Source organism: Sorex araneus, chromosome 2, assembly GCF_027595985.1.
Source record: "Sorex araneus isolate mSorAra2 chromosome 2, mSorAra2.pri, whole genome shotgun sequence".
In the NCBI taxonomy this organism is placed as follows: domain Eukaryota; kingdom Metazoa; phylum Chordata; class Mammalia; order Eulipotyphla; family Soricidae; genus Sorex; species Sorex araneus.
Window position 1 is genome coordinate 248348088 of NC_073303.1, and position 16217 is coordinate 248364304.

At 59.9% G+C, this 16217-nt stretch overlaps 2 protein-coding genes across 3 annotated transcripts in view; both read left to right on the top strand.

The window, feature by feature from the left end:
• The window catches only part of FAM193B (family with sequence similarity 193 member B), a 30379-nt gene extending 26082 nt beyond the window's left edge, over window positions 1–4297 (top strand). For both annotated transcript variants that reach the window (XM_055126990.1, XM_055126991.1), the window contains 3 exons: window positions 13–88; window positions 2530–2627; window positions 3885–4297. In XM_055126990.1, the coding sequence (XP_054982965.1) occupies window positions 13–88; window positions 2530–2626 (173 nt within the window). In that variant the 3' untranslated portion in view covers window position 2627; window positions 3885–4297. The remainder of the gene's footprint in view (window positions 1–12; window positions 89–2529; window positions 2628–3884) is intronic.
• A 2474-nt stretch (window positions 4298–6771) lies between these two features.
• DDX41 (DEAD-box helicase 41) lies at window positions 6772–13508 on the top strand. The gene is made up of 17 exons (XM_004611428.2): window positions 6772–6892; window positions 6983–7093; window positions 7330–7489; window positions 8288–8362; window positions 8457–8517; window positions 9134–9270; window positions 10004–10076; window positions 10158–10311; window positions 10401–10537; window positions 11239–11401; window positions 11505–11636; window positions 11826–11897; window positions 12300–12396; window positions 12548–12697; window positions 12791–12862; window positions 12968–13078; window positions 13166–13508. Exons 1-17 carry the CDS (start codon window positions 6866–6868, stop codon window positions 13300–13302), a joined length of 1869 nt encoding a protein of 622 aa, XP_004611485.1. The 5' UTR covers window positions 6772–6865; the 3' UTR covers window positions 13303–13508.
• The last annotated feature ends 2709 nt before the right edge of the window (window positions 13509–16217 follow it).

Here is a 16217-nt window from a genome sequence, read left to right on the forward strand (position 1 = left end):
GTGTCTTCCTAGATGACGTCTTCTTGCCCAAGGACACGGAGGGGGTGGAGATGGATGAGACGGACCGCGAGGTGGAGTACTTCAAAAGGTAGCACCCGAGGGGGAGAGGGTGGTCGGGTGGGGGTCAGGTGGGCCCCTGAAGCGAATAGCACAGCAAGGAGGGCAGGGTGCTTGCAATGCCGCTACCCCAGGGTTCTGTCCCCGGCACCCCACAGGGGCCCCCAAACCTCACCGATGCACTGAAGGCAGCACCTCGGGCCTGCTGACAGCTCTGTGCCCGCCCTGCCCCGCCAGCCTCTTCGGGCCACTGTAGAGGGGGCGTCTGGAGATGCAGCAAGGGGGATAGAGGGCGGGGGCCGTGCCTGATCCAGGGCTTCCCTCTCCTGCCGCATTGGACTTGGAGGAGGGCAGGCTGTGCTCAGGAGGTCCAGGGATGCCCCTGTCACCCCTCACCCACCCAGGCCTGTGTCGAGCACAGGGCCCTGAGGATGCAAATTGCAGCGTCTCTGTCGTGAATTTGGGGACCAGGCAGTACCAGGGTTTAAACCCGGGCCAGGCAAATGCTAGGCATGGGCCCCAATGTCACAAGATCTCTGGTCCTGTTTTGTGTGTTTTTCTCTTTTTTTTCTTTTCTATTTTTTTTGGGGGGTGGGGGTCAGCGCAGCGGTGCTCAGGGGTTACCCCTGACTCTGCATTGAGGAATTACTCCTCGCGGTGCTCGGGGGACCAAATGGGATGCTGAGGATCGAACCCCGGTCGCCCATGTGGAAGGCAAACAGCCCTCCCCGCTGTTATAGCTCCAGCCCCTGTGGGTTTGTTGTTGTTGTTATTGTTGGTTTGTTTTATTATTTGCTTTGTGATCACACCAGTGATGCCCAGGATTTGCTCCTGGCTAGGCGCTCAGGAATTACTCCCACTATACTATCTTCCAGCCCCAGGTTTTTTTTGTTTGTTTGTTTGTTTGCTTTTTGCTTTTTGGGTCACACCTGGCAATGCTCAGGGGTTACTTCCGGCTCTGCACTCAGGAATTATTCCTGGCGGTGCTCAGGGGACCCAATGGGATGCTGGGAATCGAACCCAGGTCTGCCGCAAGCAATGCAAACGCCCTACCTGCTGTGCTATCGCTCCAGCCCCCAGCCCCAGTTTTGTGAGGGCAGTTTGTGCCTCTGGTCTAGAGTGAATGAGGGAAGGTCAGAGCGGTAGAGTGGCCAGGAGGGCGTGTGCCGTGCATGTGGCTGACCTGGGTTCCATCCCTGCCATCCTGTATGGTCCCCGAGCACCACCAGAGTAATCCCTGAGCACCGCCAATTGTGGCCACAAAATTAAAAATAAATAAATAAAATTTAAATGAAAGAGGGTCTTCATGCCAGCACATCATTGGTGCAGAGATTTGAGGATGAAAGAAAGAAACACCACAACCAAGACAGAGAGAAGCCAGAGGTTCTGGTGCCTTCCCTACCCTACATATGGCGAACCGGGGTTGAGTCGCCATTACCCCATAGAGCTCCCGAGCACTGCTCCGGAGTAGCCTCTGAGCACCTTGGATGTGGCCCAAATGCGCTCCATGCGCCCCCCCCACCAATTTCCATTCTCATTGGATGCAGATGTTGACTAGGGAGCTAGAGAGAAGCCAGGGCAGGGTGGAAGTGATGGTGCAGCAGGGAGGGCTTTTGCCTTGCACACACTGACCCAAGTTCAATCCCCGGCACCCCAGAGTCCCCCTGAGCTCAACAGGAGTAATTCCTGAGCACAGAACCAGGAGTCAGCCCTGAGCCCCATCAAAACAACTGAAATAAGAGGGAGCAGGGCACCGGGCACTGACCTGGCATGTCTTAGACCCTGGGCTAGAGCCCAGGCTGGAAAAATACATTTACAGTTGTGGGGCTGGAGCACTGGTCCAGCGGGGAGGGTGTTTTCCTTGCACACAGCTAACCTGGGTTCGATTCTTGACATCCCATAAGGTCCCCCGAGCTCACTAGGAGCAGTTCCTGAGCACAGAGCCAAGAGCCCTGAGCAAAACGAAAGAAAGAGGGGCTGGAGCGATAGCACAGTGGGTAGGGCGTTTGCCTTGCACGCGGCCAACCCAGGTTCGATTCCCAGCATCCCATAGGGTCCCCCAGCACTGCCAGGAGTAATTCCTGAGTGCAGAGCCAGGAGTAACCCCTGAGCATTGCCGGGTGTGACCCAAAAAGAAAAAAAAAAGAAAAAGAAAATGGAAAAAGCCAGAGCAAAGGGCTGGCCAGGCCCGGAAGTTGGCCCAGTGGGCCCGGAGCACTGCTGACTCAGATGAGGCCTAGACCCACCCAGGCACTGCAGGGCCCCCAGTCACTGGGCAGGTGGGGGCCCTGCCTGCACGGTCCCCCAAGCCCCTGGAACCAGAGACGACCGTGCACAGCCGACCCAGGCCCTTACGTGACCAGGACACATGGGTCTGGAGCTGGGGGCGGGCCCAGGCGGGAGGCATGAGGGAACCCCCCCATCAGACTCGGCTCTCCTCTCTCCCCCCCACCCCGGCCCCCCAAACCCCAGGTTCTGTTTGGATTCTGCCAAGCAAATCCGGCAGAAGGTGGCAGTGAACTGGACCAACTTCAGCCTCAAGAAAACTCCTCCTAGCACGGCTCAGTGAGGTACGTAGATGCCCCCTGCACTCTGGGCACCCCTCTCCCCACGCTCCGTGAGTGAGCACCCCGCCTCGCCTCTCCGCTCCTCTGCGGTACCCCGCGCCCCTACCTCCAGCTGCTTCTGGAAAGCTTCAAGGATGATGCCGTACTTTGAGGCCCAGGGAAACCCCAGCCTTGGGGGCCCTTTGGGCCTGGGGGAGGTGCTTCCAGGGGGACATGAGTCATGGATCCCCCCAGGTCAGGATTTTCTGCAGCCCCTGTCTCCCAACTTCAGGATGCAGGGGTGGGGCTGACTACGTCCTCTGCTCCTGTCCCAAGCTGGGGTGTTCACCTTTCAGGAGCTCCTGCTGGAACAGGGCATCCATTTGCCCCCTCCCCCCACACACACACTCGCTTCTCCATCTGGACAAAAATCATAGTCTCCATGCAACCTCCCCAGCTCTTCCCCCCCCCCACCCCACTCGCTGCCCACCCTCTGGGAGAACCCAACCCCCTCCCCCACCACCTCTCTCAATGGCGTGTGCCCGGAGAACAGGATTGGGGGGCTGGAACAATAATACAGCGGGGAGGGCGTTTACCTTGCACATGAGGTTCAATCCCCAGCATCCCGTATAGTCCCCCAAGCACCGCCAGGAGTAACCCGTGAGCATTGCTGGGCGTGACCCCAAAAAAGAACCAAAAAAAAAAAAACAACCAAGAACAGGATTGGAGGCTAGAGAAATCGGACAGGGGGAGGGCGCTTGGCTTGCACGCAGCCAGCCTGGGTTACATCCCTGGCACCCCATCGGTCCCGAGCACTGCCAGGAGAGATCCCTGAGCCCAGCCCATGTGGCCCGGAAACAAAATAAAAAATCAAAAAGAATGGGACTGGGGCTGGAGCGATAGCACAGCAGGGAGGGCGTTTGCCTTGCACGTGGCCAACCTGGGTTCGATTCCCAGCATCCCACAGGGTCCCCTGAGCACCGCCAGGAGTCATTCCTGAGTGCATGAGCCAGGAGTAACCCCTGAGCATCGCCGGGAGTGACCCCCCCCCAAAAAAAAAAAAAAAAGAATGGGACTGGCAGGAGGGGGGGTGCTGGGCTGCAGCAGACAGCCCCGCCTTCCCAAATTACAGAAGGTTCTGCTGTTCCTAGAATCCCAGGCAGGGGCCCCCAGACTCTGAGCAGACAGCAGGCCGCCCCCCTACTTACCCCTACCCCATCCCCCAGAGTACAGGGGGCTCCTGTCCCTCACCACGTGGTCCTGCTTTTCCGTTTATCTCAGCCTCCACCGGGTCCAGCAGCTTCCGTGGCCCCGCGACCCCGACTGGAGCTGACGGTCAACGGTGCCCCTCCATCCCAGCCCGCTGCCCTGGACCTTCCCACCCCCGCCGCCGCCATCGGACCAACCCAAAGCTGAGACGCGGCTGCGAGCTGGGGGCCGCGGGCGGGCGGGGGTGGCCCTCCGCATCTGCAGAGCCGTTTTCCTGGTGCTACGCAGCCGGCTGCCTCGAACGCCGAGCCAGGGGGGTGCTGGGCTGGCGGGGGCGGGGGGCGACGGTACTGCTGCCCCCTCCCCCACTCTTTGTGTTCGGGGGTGTTTTTTGTTTGTTTGTTTGTTGGGGGGGGGTATTTTTCAATTCTTTTGATACTGTGAAGATCTTTCTTACCGAAAGATAAAGCAACATTTGGACACAGCAGCTGTGTGTTGGGTGGTTTGGGTGGGGGTGTAAGCCCCTCAAAAGCCGTGGGGCCTGGGGCTAGAGCCATAGTACAAAGGATAGTACATAGTACACGCTTGCCTTCCATGCACTGGAGCCCAGTTGGATCCCCAGCATCCCCATAAGGTTCCCTGAGCCCACCAGGAGTAATATCTGAGCACAGAGCCAGGAGTATGCCTTGAGCATCACCAGGTCTGACCCAAAATCAAAAAATATCTAAGTTTGGAGGTGGAGGGTTGTCCTACTTTAGTCACTGAACTTTGCTACAGGTTCCTGGGTTCAGGCCCTGGAGCCCAAGTTTTGGGTTAGTCCTCACTGCACTTGGCAGAGTGCATGGGCCCATTTTCCAGATTAGGAAGACTGAGACCTGGGGAGGGCAGCTGCCTGACCAAGCTTCATTGTCTGGCCCACCAGGGTTAATTAGGCCCTACTGCCCTCACCCCAGTGAGTGAGAGCTGCATCTTAGGGTCCCATCCACCTGGCCACTAGGGTGGCTGGACCTGGTGGCAGCAGCTGGGGTAGGAGGGGTCTGGGAGCCCAAAGGCTGGTCTGGGGCAGAACCTGAGCACTGGTGAAGGAGGGAGCTGGATGGAGACGAGCCGACCTGGAAACCAAAGCTCAAGGCTCTTCCTTCTCACCCCCTGCCCTCCACACCTGGTTTGACTCGTAGAGATTTGCTGGAAATCCCACATAAAGCCAGAAATAAACCCTGAGCACTGCCAGATGTGGGCCCTCAAACCAAAAGAATCAAAATAAAGCCAGCCATGGAGCTGAAACTCAGAGGGAACTCGCCAGGCACAGAGCTGACCCAGATTCCATCTCCAGCACCCTATGTGGTCCCCTGAACCCCACCAGGAGTGAACAAAGAGGCAGGAGTTAGCCCTGAGCACCATTGGGTGTAAGGCTGGAGAAACAGTACCACGGCTAGAGCACTTGCCTGCACACCTGGGTTTGATCCTCAGCATCCCATACGGTCCCCTAAGCCCACCAGGAGTGATCCCTGAATGTAGAGCCAGGAATAAGTCCTGAGCACCGCTGGGTGTGACCAAAAAAAGCTGAAAGCAAATAAAGTATTTGGGGAAAGGGGCAGGGTAAAAAATGGTGGGGCCAAAACAAAGGCCAAAGAAATAGTACAGGAGTTTGCCGTAAAGCTGGTGGCAACTTTGGTTAGATCCCCAGCACCCCCACATGGCCCCCAGAGCTTGCCAGGAATGACCCCCGAGTGTAGAGGCAGGAGTAAATCTTGAGCACTGCCAGGTGTGGCCCCAAACAAAAACGCCACAACGTTCAGGGCTGCGGCTCTGTGAACATTTGTCTTGTATCTGATGCCCTGCGTCAAGTTGCTAGTATCACGTGCTTCCCCTGAGTCAGGAGTCCTCCCTGAGCATCATTGGGTTTGGCCAGAAGGCTGCCCTGAACACTGCCCAGTGTGGCCCAAAAGTCAAATTTTAAAAATGGATCAGGAGCTAGAGAGATAGTACAGGGCTAAGATACATGCCTTGCAGCCCAGGATCGAGCCCCAACATCTCATGGATCTCCGCCCCCCTCAAGAACCACCAAGAGTGATCCCTAAGTACTGCCAGGTGTGGCCACAATGCCCCAAATTACTGAACTAATAAAAATCCCCAGGGACAAGACCACGCCTAGGGCTGGAACACGTGATTTACACGTGGAGGCTCCAGATTCGGTCCCTAGCACTGCCAGGAATGTGGACCCTGAGCACTGTGGGGTTGACACCTCCCAAAAATAACAAAACTCTGGGGTTACTGGGTCTCGCCCATCCTTTTAAGGCTCAGCTCTTGGTACGCCTCCAAATGCCTCTATTTCCTGAGGAATGCAGCGAACCGTCACGCCCTTACTCCTGGACTCTGAGATCCACACACCCCCTCCCCACAAGCTCCGATCCAGGGGCCTCCTACTTGCCCGGACACAAGCCACCGAGCTTCGCCACTCCCCGCACAGGGCTTGCATGATCATGGACAAGCCTGGGCACGGCGGGACCGGGAGGGCGGCTGTGAGGCGCCGTGGAGGGGTGCACGTGTGTGAGGCGGGTGGGTTAGATCCCTGCGCCGCCCCACGTCAGACGATCCACATCCAAACAGACTGTCGCCATCCGGAACATTCATGGACACTAGTGAGGTGGCCGTGTGCGTGGGCCCCTTTATTCCACCAGCCGGGACAGAAACCTGCGTGGGTTCCTAGTGGTCCTGTCCCCGGATTTCCGCCAGCCGAGGGGCCACAACAGACCGCCAGTGGGGCACGCCCGGTGCCCTCACGCTCCGGTTGAGCGTTGGGGACTCGGTGGGTGCCTCTCTGGGGTCAGCCCTCCACGTCCACGCCTCTGGGCACAATCCTCCACCCTCGACTCCCAAATTTTCCCGCGTCCCATAATGCTTTGCCTGGCGCTCAAGAAGTTTGTCCCTCGGCGCGACCCGGCGCCCAGTGGAGGTCGTTGCTAAGCACCGACGTCGGCTTCCTCGTCTCTGATTGGTTCTCCTCCAAGGGAGGCAGGGTTTAAGCGCGGCGCGCATGCGTGCGGGCAAGAATGGAGGAGTCGGAACCCGAACGCAAGGTGGGAGTGAGGCTGGGGGTCCGCGCGGGCGGCGGGTGGCTGTTTGAGGCTGAGGGGGCGGGACCGGGCCTAATTCGTGTGTGTCCGCAGCGGGCTCGCATCGATGAGGCGACTGGCGCAGGAAGCCGTTCGGAGGCGGAGGATGAGGACGACGAAGACTACGTACCCTACGTGCCGTTGCGACAGCGCCGGCAGCTGCTGGTGAGACCCCCAGCTCGGAGGGCCCGCGGGTTGGGGGGTTGGGGGTGGGGCCGAGGCGGGAAGAAGGTGTCGCGGTGGATTGAAACGGGATGGCGCGAGACCCAGGCTAACGTGGGACTGGGAAACCTAGTCCAAGGGACTGGGACGGGACTCCAGCCTGGCGCCCCGAGCCGACCCCCGGGCTCCGAGGCTGCCCATTGCGGAACTGGCTCTGAGGGTCCCTGCTGGAACTTCAGCTCCAGAAGCTGCTGCAGCGACGGCGCAAGGGAGCGGCGGAGGAGGAGCAGCAGGACAGCGGCAGCGAGCCCCGGGGGGATGAAGATGACATCCCGCTGGGTCCCCAGTCCAACGTCAGCCTCCTGGATCAGCACCAGCACCTCAAGGAGAAGGCGGAAGGTGGGCGTGGCTTAGTGTTGGGGCGGGGCAGCTTGGGAGCGTGGTTTGGTTTCTGGCGGGACATCTGGGGCGTGGTTTGAGTCAGGGGCGGGACACCTTTTAGGAGGTTGTTTGGAGTCAGGGACTGGGCATATGAGACGTGGTTTGAAGTCAGGTCGGGGCATCTGGAAAATGGTTTAGTGTCGGGCGGGACATCTGTTTGGGGGCGTGGCTTAGGGTTTGGGGTGGGGCATCTGTTTGGAGCGTGATTTAGGGTTTAGGGGCAGGGTATTTGGGGGGCGTGACTTAGGGTTTGGGGGCGGGGCATCTTTGGGGGCGTGGTTTAGAGGCAGGCAGGGCACTAGAGGAGGACCAAGCTCCGCCCCTTGCTTTGGTTTTTATACTATTAGGCTTCCCCAGTCCCCCCACTTCCCTTCTTTTTGTCATTGTTGTGATGTCTGGGCTCATTCATGAGGTTGTCCTGCTTTGGGGAAGTGCCCACCCTGGGTTGTGTGGTTGTATGATTACAGGAACACAATCGAGTTCCTCATGGCAGCCAGGATCGTACAGTGTGTATGTTGTTAAAGGGGTGCTAAATCTCTTTCCCGCCCCTTTTTTCTCTTTTTGGGAAGGGAGGGATGGGGATGGTGCTGGGCCACACCAAGAGGTGTTTCGAAGCTACTACTCCTGGCCCTGTGCTCAGGAATGACCCCTGACAGTTGTCCTGGGAGCTATATGTGATGCCAGAGATCAAACCAGGGTCAGCTGTATGCAAGGCAAGCGCTTTACCTCTTGTACTCTGTCTCCACGTTCTCTCAGCTCGCAAGGAGTCTGCCAAGGAGAAGCAGCTGAAGGAAGAAGAGAAGATTCTGGAAAGTGTGGCCGAGGGCCGAGGTAGGATTTTGGTCAGGGAGGAAGTGGCTCCACACACACTCACCAACGGGGTCTGTCAGGAATCAGCCCTGACCCTCACATGTCTCCCCTCCAGCCTTGATGTCCGTGAAGGAGATGGCAAAGGGGATCACCTACGATGACCCCATCAAAACCAGGTACACAGCTGCAGCTTGTGGATAAGTGGGGGCTGGGAGGGCCTGGCTGGAGGGGGGGCAGAAGGGACGGCTTAAAGGGCTGGGTGTGAACTTTGCATGCGGGGTGCCCACAGTCTAACCCTGGCACAGCACGATCTTGTGAGCCCAGAAACTATGATTTAAAAAATAAATAAATAAAAAATGGGGCTGGAGCAATAGCACAGCAGGTAGGGCGTTTGCCTTGCACGCGGCCGACCCGAGTTCGATTCCCAGCATCCCATCTAGTCCCCTGAGCACGGCCACGGGTAATTCCTGAGTACAGAGCCAGGAGTAACCCCTGTGCATCGCCGGGTGTGATCCAAAAAGAAGAAAAAAAGAAAAAAAGAGGGGCTGGAGCGATAGCACAGCGGGTAGGGCGTTTGCCTTGCACGCAGCCGACCCAGGTTCAATTCCCAGCATCCCATATGGTCCCCCAAGCACCACCAGGAGTAATTGCTGAGTGCATGAGCCAGGAGTAACCCCTGTGCATCGCCGGGTGTGACCCAAAAAAGGAAAAAAAAAAAAAAAGAATATTTCGGAATTCCCCAGAGTTACTGAGGCCAGGCTTCTCTTGACTCCTCCCCGCTCCTGCCCGCAGTTGGACCCCGCCCCGGTACGTGCTGAGCATGTCTGAGGAGCGGCACGAGCGGGTCCGGAAGAAGTACCACATCCTGGTGGAGGGGGACGGAATCCCGCCCCCCATCAAGAGCTTCAAGGAGATGAAGTTTCCCGCAGGTACAGGGGGGCGCTGCAGAGAGCCAGGCCTTCCAGCAGTCAAAATAGGGGCTCAGGGGGCCGGAGCCACTAGTGCAGCGGTTAGGGAACTTGCTTTCCGTGTACCGACAGAGGTTTGAGCCCCGGCACCACGTACGGTGCCAGGAGTCAGCCCTGAGCCCAAAGCACCATCAAGCACCATCAGGTGTGGCTCCAAAATAAAAATTCAGTTAAGGGGCTGGAGCAATAGCACAGCGGGGAGGGCATTTGCCTTGCATGAAATGGACCCGGGTTCAATTCTCAGCATCCCATAGGGTCCCCTGAGCACCGACAGGAGTAATTCCTGAGTAACCCCTGTGCATCACTGGGTGTGACCCAAAGAGAAAAAAAAAAAAAAAGCCATCATCCTGGCCCTTTCACGTTTCTGCTGACATTGTCACTGGAGTGGGGGGTGGGGGTCAGGGTATGGACGGAGATGATCCCATCTCCTTGCTGTGGGGCTCGGGGTCACGCCCTTTTCCCTCCCTCGGGGTGCTCAGCCAACACCACACACTTTGTCCTGACCTGTGCATGTGGGCGGTGCCAGGGATTGAACCCGAGGCCTCCCGCTTACCCCGCCAGCGCTCCTGGGCCAAGGGTGGAGGGGAAAGTGGGGGTGTGGGAGGTCTCGCTCTAGTTATCCATGCCCTGGGTGTTGGGGAGGGGGTGGACAGTGTCCCCACGCCAGCCTGGACGGGGACGGGGTTTTCCACAGCCATCCTGCGGGGCCTGAAGAAGAAAGGCATCCTGCACCCAACGCCCATTCAGATTCAGGGCATCCCCACCATGTGAGTGCCCGGCCCTGGGGGAGCGGGGGAGGGAGGGAGGGAGGGGGCGGAGGGAGGTCACCTCCCCGCCCCCACCCACAGACTCTCGGGCCGGGACATGATCGGCATCGCCTTCACGGGCTCCGGCAAGACCCTGGTGTTCACGCTGCCCGTCATCATGTTCTGCCTGGAGCAGGAGAAGCGGCTGCCTTTCTCTAAGCGCGAGGGGCCCTACGGCCTCATCATCTGCCCGTCGGTGAGCCCCCCCGCCCCCATCCCGCCTCCCCCCAACCCCCCCGCCCTCCCCAGTCCACCGACCTCAGTGGCCGACCCTCTGCCCCACAGCGGGAGCTGGCGCGGCAGACGCACGGCATCCTGGAGTACTACTGCCGCCTGCTGCAGGAGGACAGCTCCCCGCTCCTGCGCTGCGCGCTCTGCATCGGGGGCATGTCGGTCAAGGAGCAGATGGAGACCATCCGACAGTGAGCACCCCCGCCCCCCCTCCCGTCTCGGGCACCCCAGAGGGCTCTGCCCACCCTCCCCCAGAACCCCGAGAACAGATGCAGGAGGAAACCCTGAAAGAACCGGGCTGGGGCGATAGCACAGCGGGGAGGGCGTTTGCCTTGCACACAGCTGACTCCAGTTCGATTCCCAGCATCCCATAGGGTCCCCCGAGCACTGCTAGAAGTAATTCCTGGGTGCAGAGCCAGGAGTAACCCCTGTGCATCGCCAGGTGTGACCCATTAAAAAAAAAAAAAAAAAACAAGTGGAAGGGGCTAGAAAGTACAGCGGGGAAGGCTCTGGCCTTGCAGGTGGCCAACCCAGCTTCCATCCCAGCACCCGATCGGGGTGAGCCCCGCCAGGAGTGACCCCTGAGCACAGATCAGCCCTGAGTACTGCTGGGTGTTCCACTCTCCGCCAGAGTAAGAACAAACTCCGGCAGGAGAGGGGGTTCAGGGGCATCAGTGGGGCACAGACCTGTGACCCCAGAGGTAGGGGGTGTGTCGGAGCAGCTTTGGGGTCTTTGAGGAGTGGGGAGTGGGGAGCGGGCCACAGCGCCCCCTGTTGGGGAACATGGGCAGTTCAGGCTCTGGAGCCGGGGACGCCCGGCAGCATCCAGTGTCTCTCTTGGGACCGGGAGGCCCAGGGACCACAGAGTTGAGGGTCCGTCCTGGGTCCACAGCGGAGTGCACATGATGGTGGCCACCCCGGGGCGCCTCATGGACCTCCTTCAGAAGAAGATGGTCAGCCTGGACATTTGCCGCTACCTGGCCCTGGATGAGGCCGACCGCATGATCGACATGGGCTTCGAGGGCGACATCCGGACCATCTTCTCTTATTTCAAGGTGTCTGCCCCCTTCCCGCCCCCTCCCCCCGGGTGGGGCGCCCCTCTCCTGCTCCCCCTCCCCCGCCCCCACCCCCAGCAGCTCCTAACCCTCTGCACCCCAGGGCCAGCGGCAGACCCTGCTCTTCAGCGCCACGATGCCCAAAAAGATCCAAAACTTTGCCAAGAGCGCCCTGGTGAAGCCGGTCACCATCAACGTGGGCCGCGCCGGCGCTGCCAGCCTGGACGTCATCCAGGTGGGCACCCCCGGGCTGTGGGGATGGATTTGGGAGAGACCCCTCCCGGGACCCCAAGTCCGGGTAGGGAATAACGTTGTGCAGGGCGCGGGCCCTGCGCTTTCTAACACCCCCCGGCCTTGGGGCCGGGCTGTGGCTGGTGAGCCTGACCTAGCGCCCCCCCCCCTTACCCGGGCTTCCTGGCGGCAGGAGGTGGAGTACGTGAAGGAAGAGGCCAAGATGGTGTACCTGCTTGAGTGCCTGCAGAAGACGCCCCCGCCGGTGAGTACTGCCCCCCCAGCCCAGCCCAGACGCCACAGGGACTGAGGGCGCAGGGTGGACATCTAGATCCAGAGGGCGCCTTCCTGGACCACCCCACCCAGCAGTGCTGGGGCACTATTCCTGTCTGGGTGCTCAGGGGCTATTCCTGGCTCAGTGCTTAGGAGCGACCCCTGGTGGTGCTCAGGGGAACCTACGTGGTGTAGCTCAGGGGCTATTCCTGGCGCAGTGCTCAGGAGCGACCCCTGGTGGTGCTCAGGGGAACCTACCTGGTGTAGCTCAAGGGCTATTCCTGGCGCCCTGCTCAGGAGCGACCCCTGGTGGTGCTGGTGAGATTTAACCCTGCAGTGGGCCTGGTGCAAGGCAAGCGCCTTCACCCCTGTGCTCTCTCTTGGTCCCCAACAGGTGCTCATCTTTGCCGAGAAAAAGGCGGACGTGGACGCCATCCACGAGTACCTGCTGCTCAAGGGGGTGGAGGCCGTGGCCATTCACGGAGGCAAAGGTCAGTGCGGGCCCCCATTCCCCACATGCCTCACTACTATCTGCACCCCCAGCCTGGCTCGCTCACCCCTCCCCCAAAATGTGGCCCAGAACTCCTCCTGCAGTGTCCCTCACAGCTTCCCACCTGCCTGCACCCCCCCCACCCTCACTAGACCAGGAGGAGCGCACCAAGGCCATCGAGGCCTTCCGGGAGGGTAAGAAGGACGTCCTGGTGGCCACGGACGTTGCCTCCAAGGGCCTGGACTTCCCCGCCATCCAGCACGTCATCAATTACGACATGCCTGAGGAGATCGAGAACTACGGTAAGGGACGGCGGGCTGGGAAGCAATAGGGGGCACCCCAGCCCCTCCCCCCGGGGCGAAGAGGCCTGACGCTGGGCCCCCCTCCTGCTGCAGTGCACCGGATTGGCCGCACGGGGCGCTCGGGAAACACGGGCATCGCCACCACCTTCATCAACAAGGCCTGTGGTGAGTGGGCCCCCAACCCCCACCCCCGCTGGGACGCGGTGCCCCAAGCCCCCGGGCTCAGGGTGGGGCTTGATGGCCGCTCCCCCGCTCCTCCCCCACCCACAGATGAGTCGGTGCTGATGGACCTCAAAGCGCTCCTGCTGGAGGCCAGGCAGAAGGTGCCGCCCGTCCTCCAAGTGCTGCACTGCGGGGACGAGTCCATGCTGGACATCGGCGGTGAGGACTCGCGGGCAGGGCGGGTGGGCACAGGGGGAGCCCCCCGGGGGGCATCGCCGAGCACTGACCGCGCCTCCCCCTCCCCAGGAGAGCGCGGCTGTGCCTTCTGCGGCGGCCTGGGTCACCGGATCACCGACTGCCCCAAGCTGGAGGCCATGCAGACTAAGCAAGTGAGCAACATCGGCCGCAAGGACTACCTGGCCCACAGCTCCATGGACTTCTGAGCGGCCAGCGCCCCCCGGAGGGCGCCCGCCACCAGCACCCCCACGCCAAAGCCAGCGTCCGCGGCCCAGCTGGGCTGGGCCACCCAGGCCTGGCTGCCTCTACCCCCCCTCCAGCCCCAACCCCGGCCCCCGCCCAGAATGATTTATTTTTGTTCCCTGCTGCCAGTAAAGCACAAACCGTGTTGGGCGCTCTGCCCTGGCCCAGCCTCGCGGTTTCGAGTCTCTGTGTCCGCGCCTCCCTCCCAACAGTGCCCCCTGCTGGCAGGGCCAGGGCTGCTCACCACAGCCGTCCGCTCACAGCTTGCTGGCAGAAGGGGCAGCTGAGGCAGGGGTGGGGTGGGAAGGGGAGCGCACCAAGCCAGTGTTCCTCAGGCTACCTGGATGCGTGACTCCAGGGTGGACCCAAAGGAAGTGGGGGTTTCTGGTCTGGGGGGGCAGTGTTACTCCCCACGGGTGAAGCTCCCCTTTGAGGGTCCACTTCCTGCCCCGGCTCCCTGCACCCCACCCGCCAGTGCCCACAGAGGGAAGCTGAACCCACAAACACCCCACTCTATGGGCGGGGACCCCATAAGCCAGACAGCCCCCGGGTGCGCAGGAGGGGGGGTGCCGGGGTGAACTGGCTGTGGGGGGCGGTCACAGGGCCCTGTAGACACACACCAGGATCCCACACACATAGACCCCCTCCATGGACACCCCCTGGGCATGCAGACCGGGCACCCCTGTGCAAAACCCTGCCCGGCGCATCCCCCAGAGACCGCCTCAGGCAGGTTACTTAAAAGGTTTCTGAGCCCGATTACATCAAGAGGCAGGAGGCGCTTGTGGCCACGGCAGCCCAGGGCCCAGGAGCCAGCACCCTCAAAGTGCTCCCAGCAGTGGCCTGCAGATATGGTCACACACACATCATAGCACAAAATAGAGCTCCGAAGAGTGGGAGGGGTTGAGTGGCAGTAGGGGGAAGGGGGTGGCAGGTGGGGAAGATGGCAGGAGGGAAACTGGGGACATCGGGGGTGGGAAATGTACATTGGTGAAGTGACGGGTACTGGAACAATCTATAACCGGAACCCAATCGTGAGCAACTGGAACTGCATCTCAGTGATTTTTTTTTTTTTTTGGGTCACACCCGGCATTGCACAGGGGTTACTCCTGGCTCATGCACTCAGGAATGACTGCTCAGGGAATCACATGGGATGCTGGAAATCGAACCCGGGTCAGCCGCGTGCAAGGCAAATGCCCTACCCGCTGTGCTATCGCTCCAGCCCCAGTGATTCGATTTTTTTAATTTTTTTTTCTTTGCTTTTTTGGGTCACACCTGGCGATGCACAGGGGTCACTCCTGGCTCATGCACTCAGGAATTACTCCTGGCGGTGCTTGGGAGATCATATGGGATGCTGGGAATCAAACCCGGGTCGGTCGCATGCAAGGCAAACACCCTCCCTGCTGTGCTATTGCTCCAGCCCCCAATTTAAAAAAAATTTTTAATTGAAAACTTAGGGGGCTGGAGCGATAGCACAGTGGGTAGGGCATTTGCCTTGCACGCGGCTGACCCGGGTTCGATTTCCAGCATCCCATGTGACCCTTATGCATCACCGGGTGTGACCCAAAAAGCAAAAAAAAACTTAAAAAAGGGGAGGGACAGGCCTTAGCGATAGTACAGTGACCCCCAACATAGTATAGTTCCCCTTGGCACTGCCAGGAGTAATTCCTGAGTTCAGACACAGGAGTCACCCCTAAACATCACCGGGTGTGACAATAATAATAATAAAGACTAAATCAGAACTCATACCAGGAGTGATCCCTGAGCACAGAGCCAGGAGTCATTCCTGAGCATCATGAAGTGAACCAGATGTGACCAAAAACAAAACAAAGCAGAAAACATTAACAAAAGAAGCAGCGCTCAGGCCGTGAGCAGAAGGGCCCATGTTTGCTCATCTGCACATTGATGTGTTTGCTGAGCTGCAGGTCCTGAATTCAACCCTTGAGCACTGCTGGGTGGAGCCCACAAGTATGAGGCAATAAAACGGTGGACGGGGCGCCTGCCTTGCACGTGGCTGGCCCGGGTTCAGCCCCCAGCACTGTGGATGGACCCCCGGGAGCGATTCCTAAGTGCAGAGCCAGGAGTGAGCATCGTCCAAGCATCGCCCGGTGTGGCCCCAAAACCGAAAAAAAAAAAGAAGAGATTGGCTGGACCGGCCCCTGGGTTCTAGGCTCCATGGCCTGTGTCCTCCCAAGTACCACCACCAGGTGGCCCCAACACCCCTGGAGGAGCCCCCAGACCCGACGGAAACAATGTAACGCTGGAGACATAGGGCAAGGACTAAGGCGCACTTGCACGCAGTCACCCTGGGTCCCCGCCACCTTGCCAGGAGGAATCCCTGAGTGTAGCCCCCGTAAGGTCAAAACTCAGTTGAAAGAGTAAGTGTGGGCTAGCGGGATGAAGCCGGGGCTGAGGGTGTTACGGCACTTGCCTTGCACATGGCCAAATCCAGTTCGATTCCCGACTCTGCACTGGGTCCAAAAGCCAGCAATGAGTGATGCAGAGGTGCGGAGGCAGGAACAGCCCCTAAGCACCACCGGGGTGTGGCCCAACCGTCTCCTTGCTCCCCTGCCCTCAAGAAAAAAAAAAAAAGATGTTATCAGGGACCCACAACCTTGCAGCCTCCTCTGCCTGCAGGACGGTGAGGGGTCCCTGGCGGGGCTCCGTGGACTCCAGACAACAAGGAGGAGCTGGGAAGGCTTCCTGGAGGAAGAGGTGTGGACTGGCATCCCAAACCACACAGGAGGGCCCCAGTGGGGCCAGCCGGGCACCAGGACTGGGCAGAGGAGGGCGGGGGAAGCAGAGCGGAGAGAGAAAGCGAGTCCCTGTTCCCCGGAGGAGACCAGGCAGCCCTGCTGGACGGACCCACATCCAGGATTCC

What these genes read in the sequence shown, in the direction of transcription:
- DDX41 (XM_004611428.2), top strand. Translation starts at nt 6,866, where the DNA reads ATGGAGGAGTCGGAACCCGAACGCAAG. An exon ending in ATTCAGGGCATCCCCACCAT is followed by an intron (nt 10,077 to 10,157) that starts GTGAGTGCCCGG and finishes CCCCACCCACAG; the next exon opens with ACTCTCGGGCCGGGACATGA. An exon ending in CAGATGGAGACCATCCGACA is followed by an intron (nt 10,538 to 11,238) that starts GTGAGCACCCCC and finishes CTGGGTCCACAG; the next exon opens with CGGAGTGCACATGATGGTGG.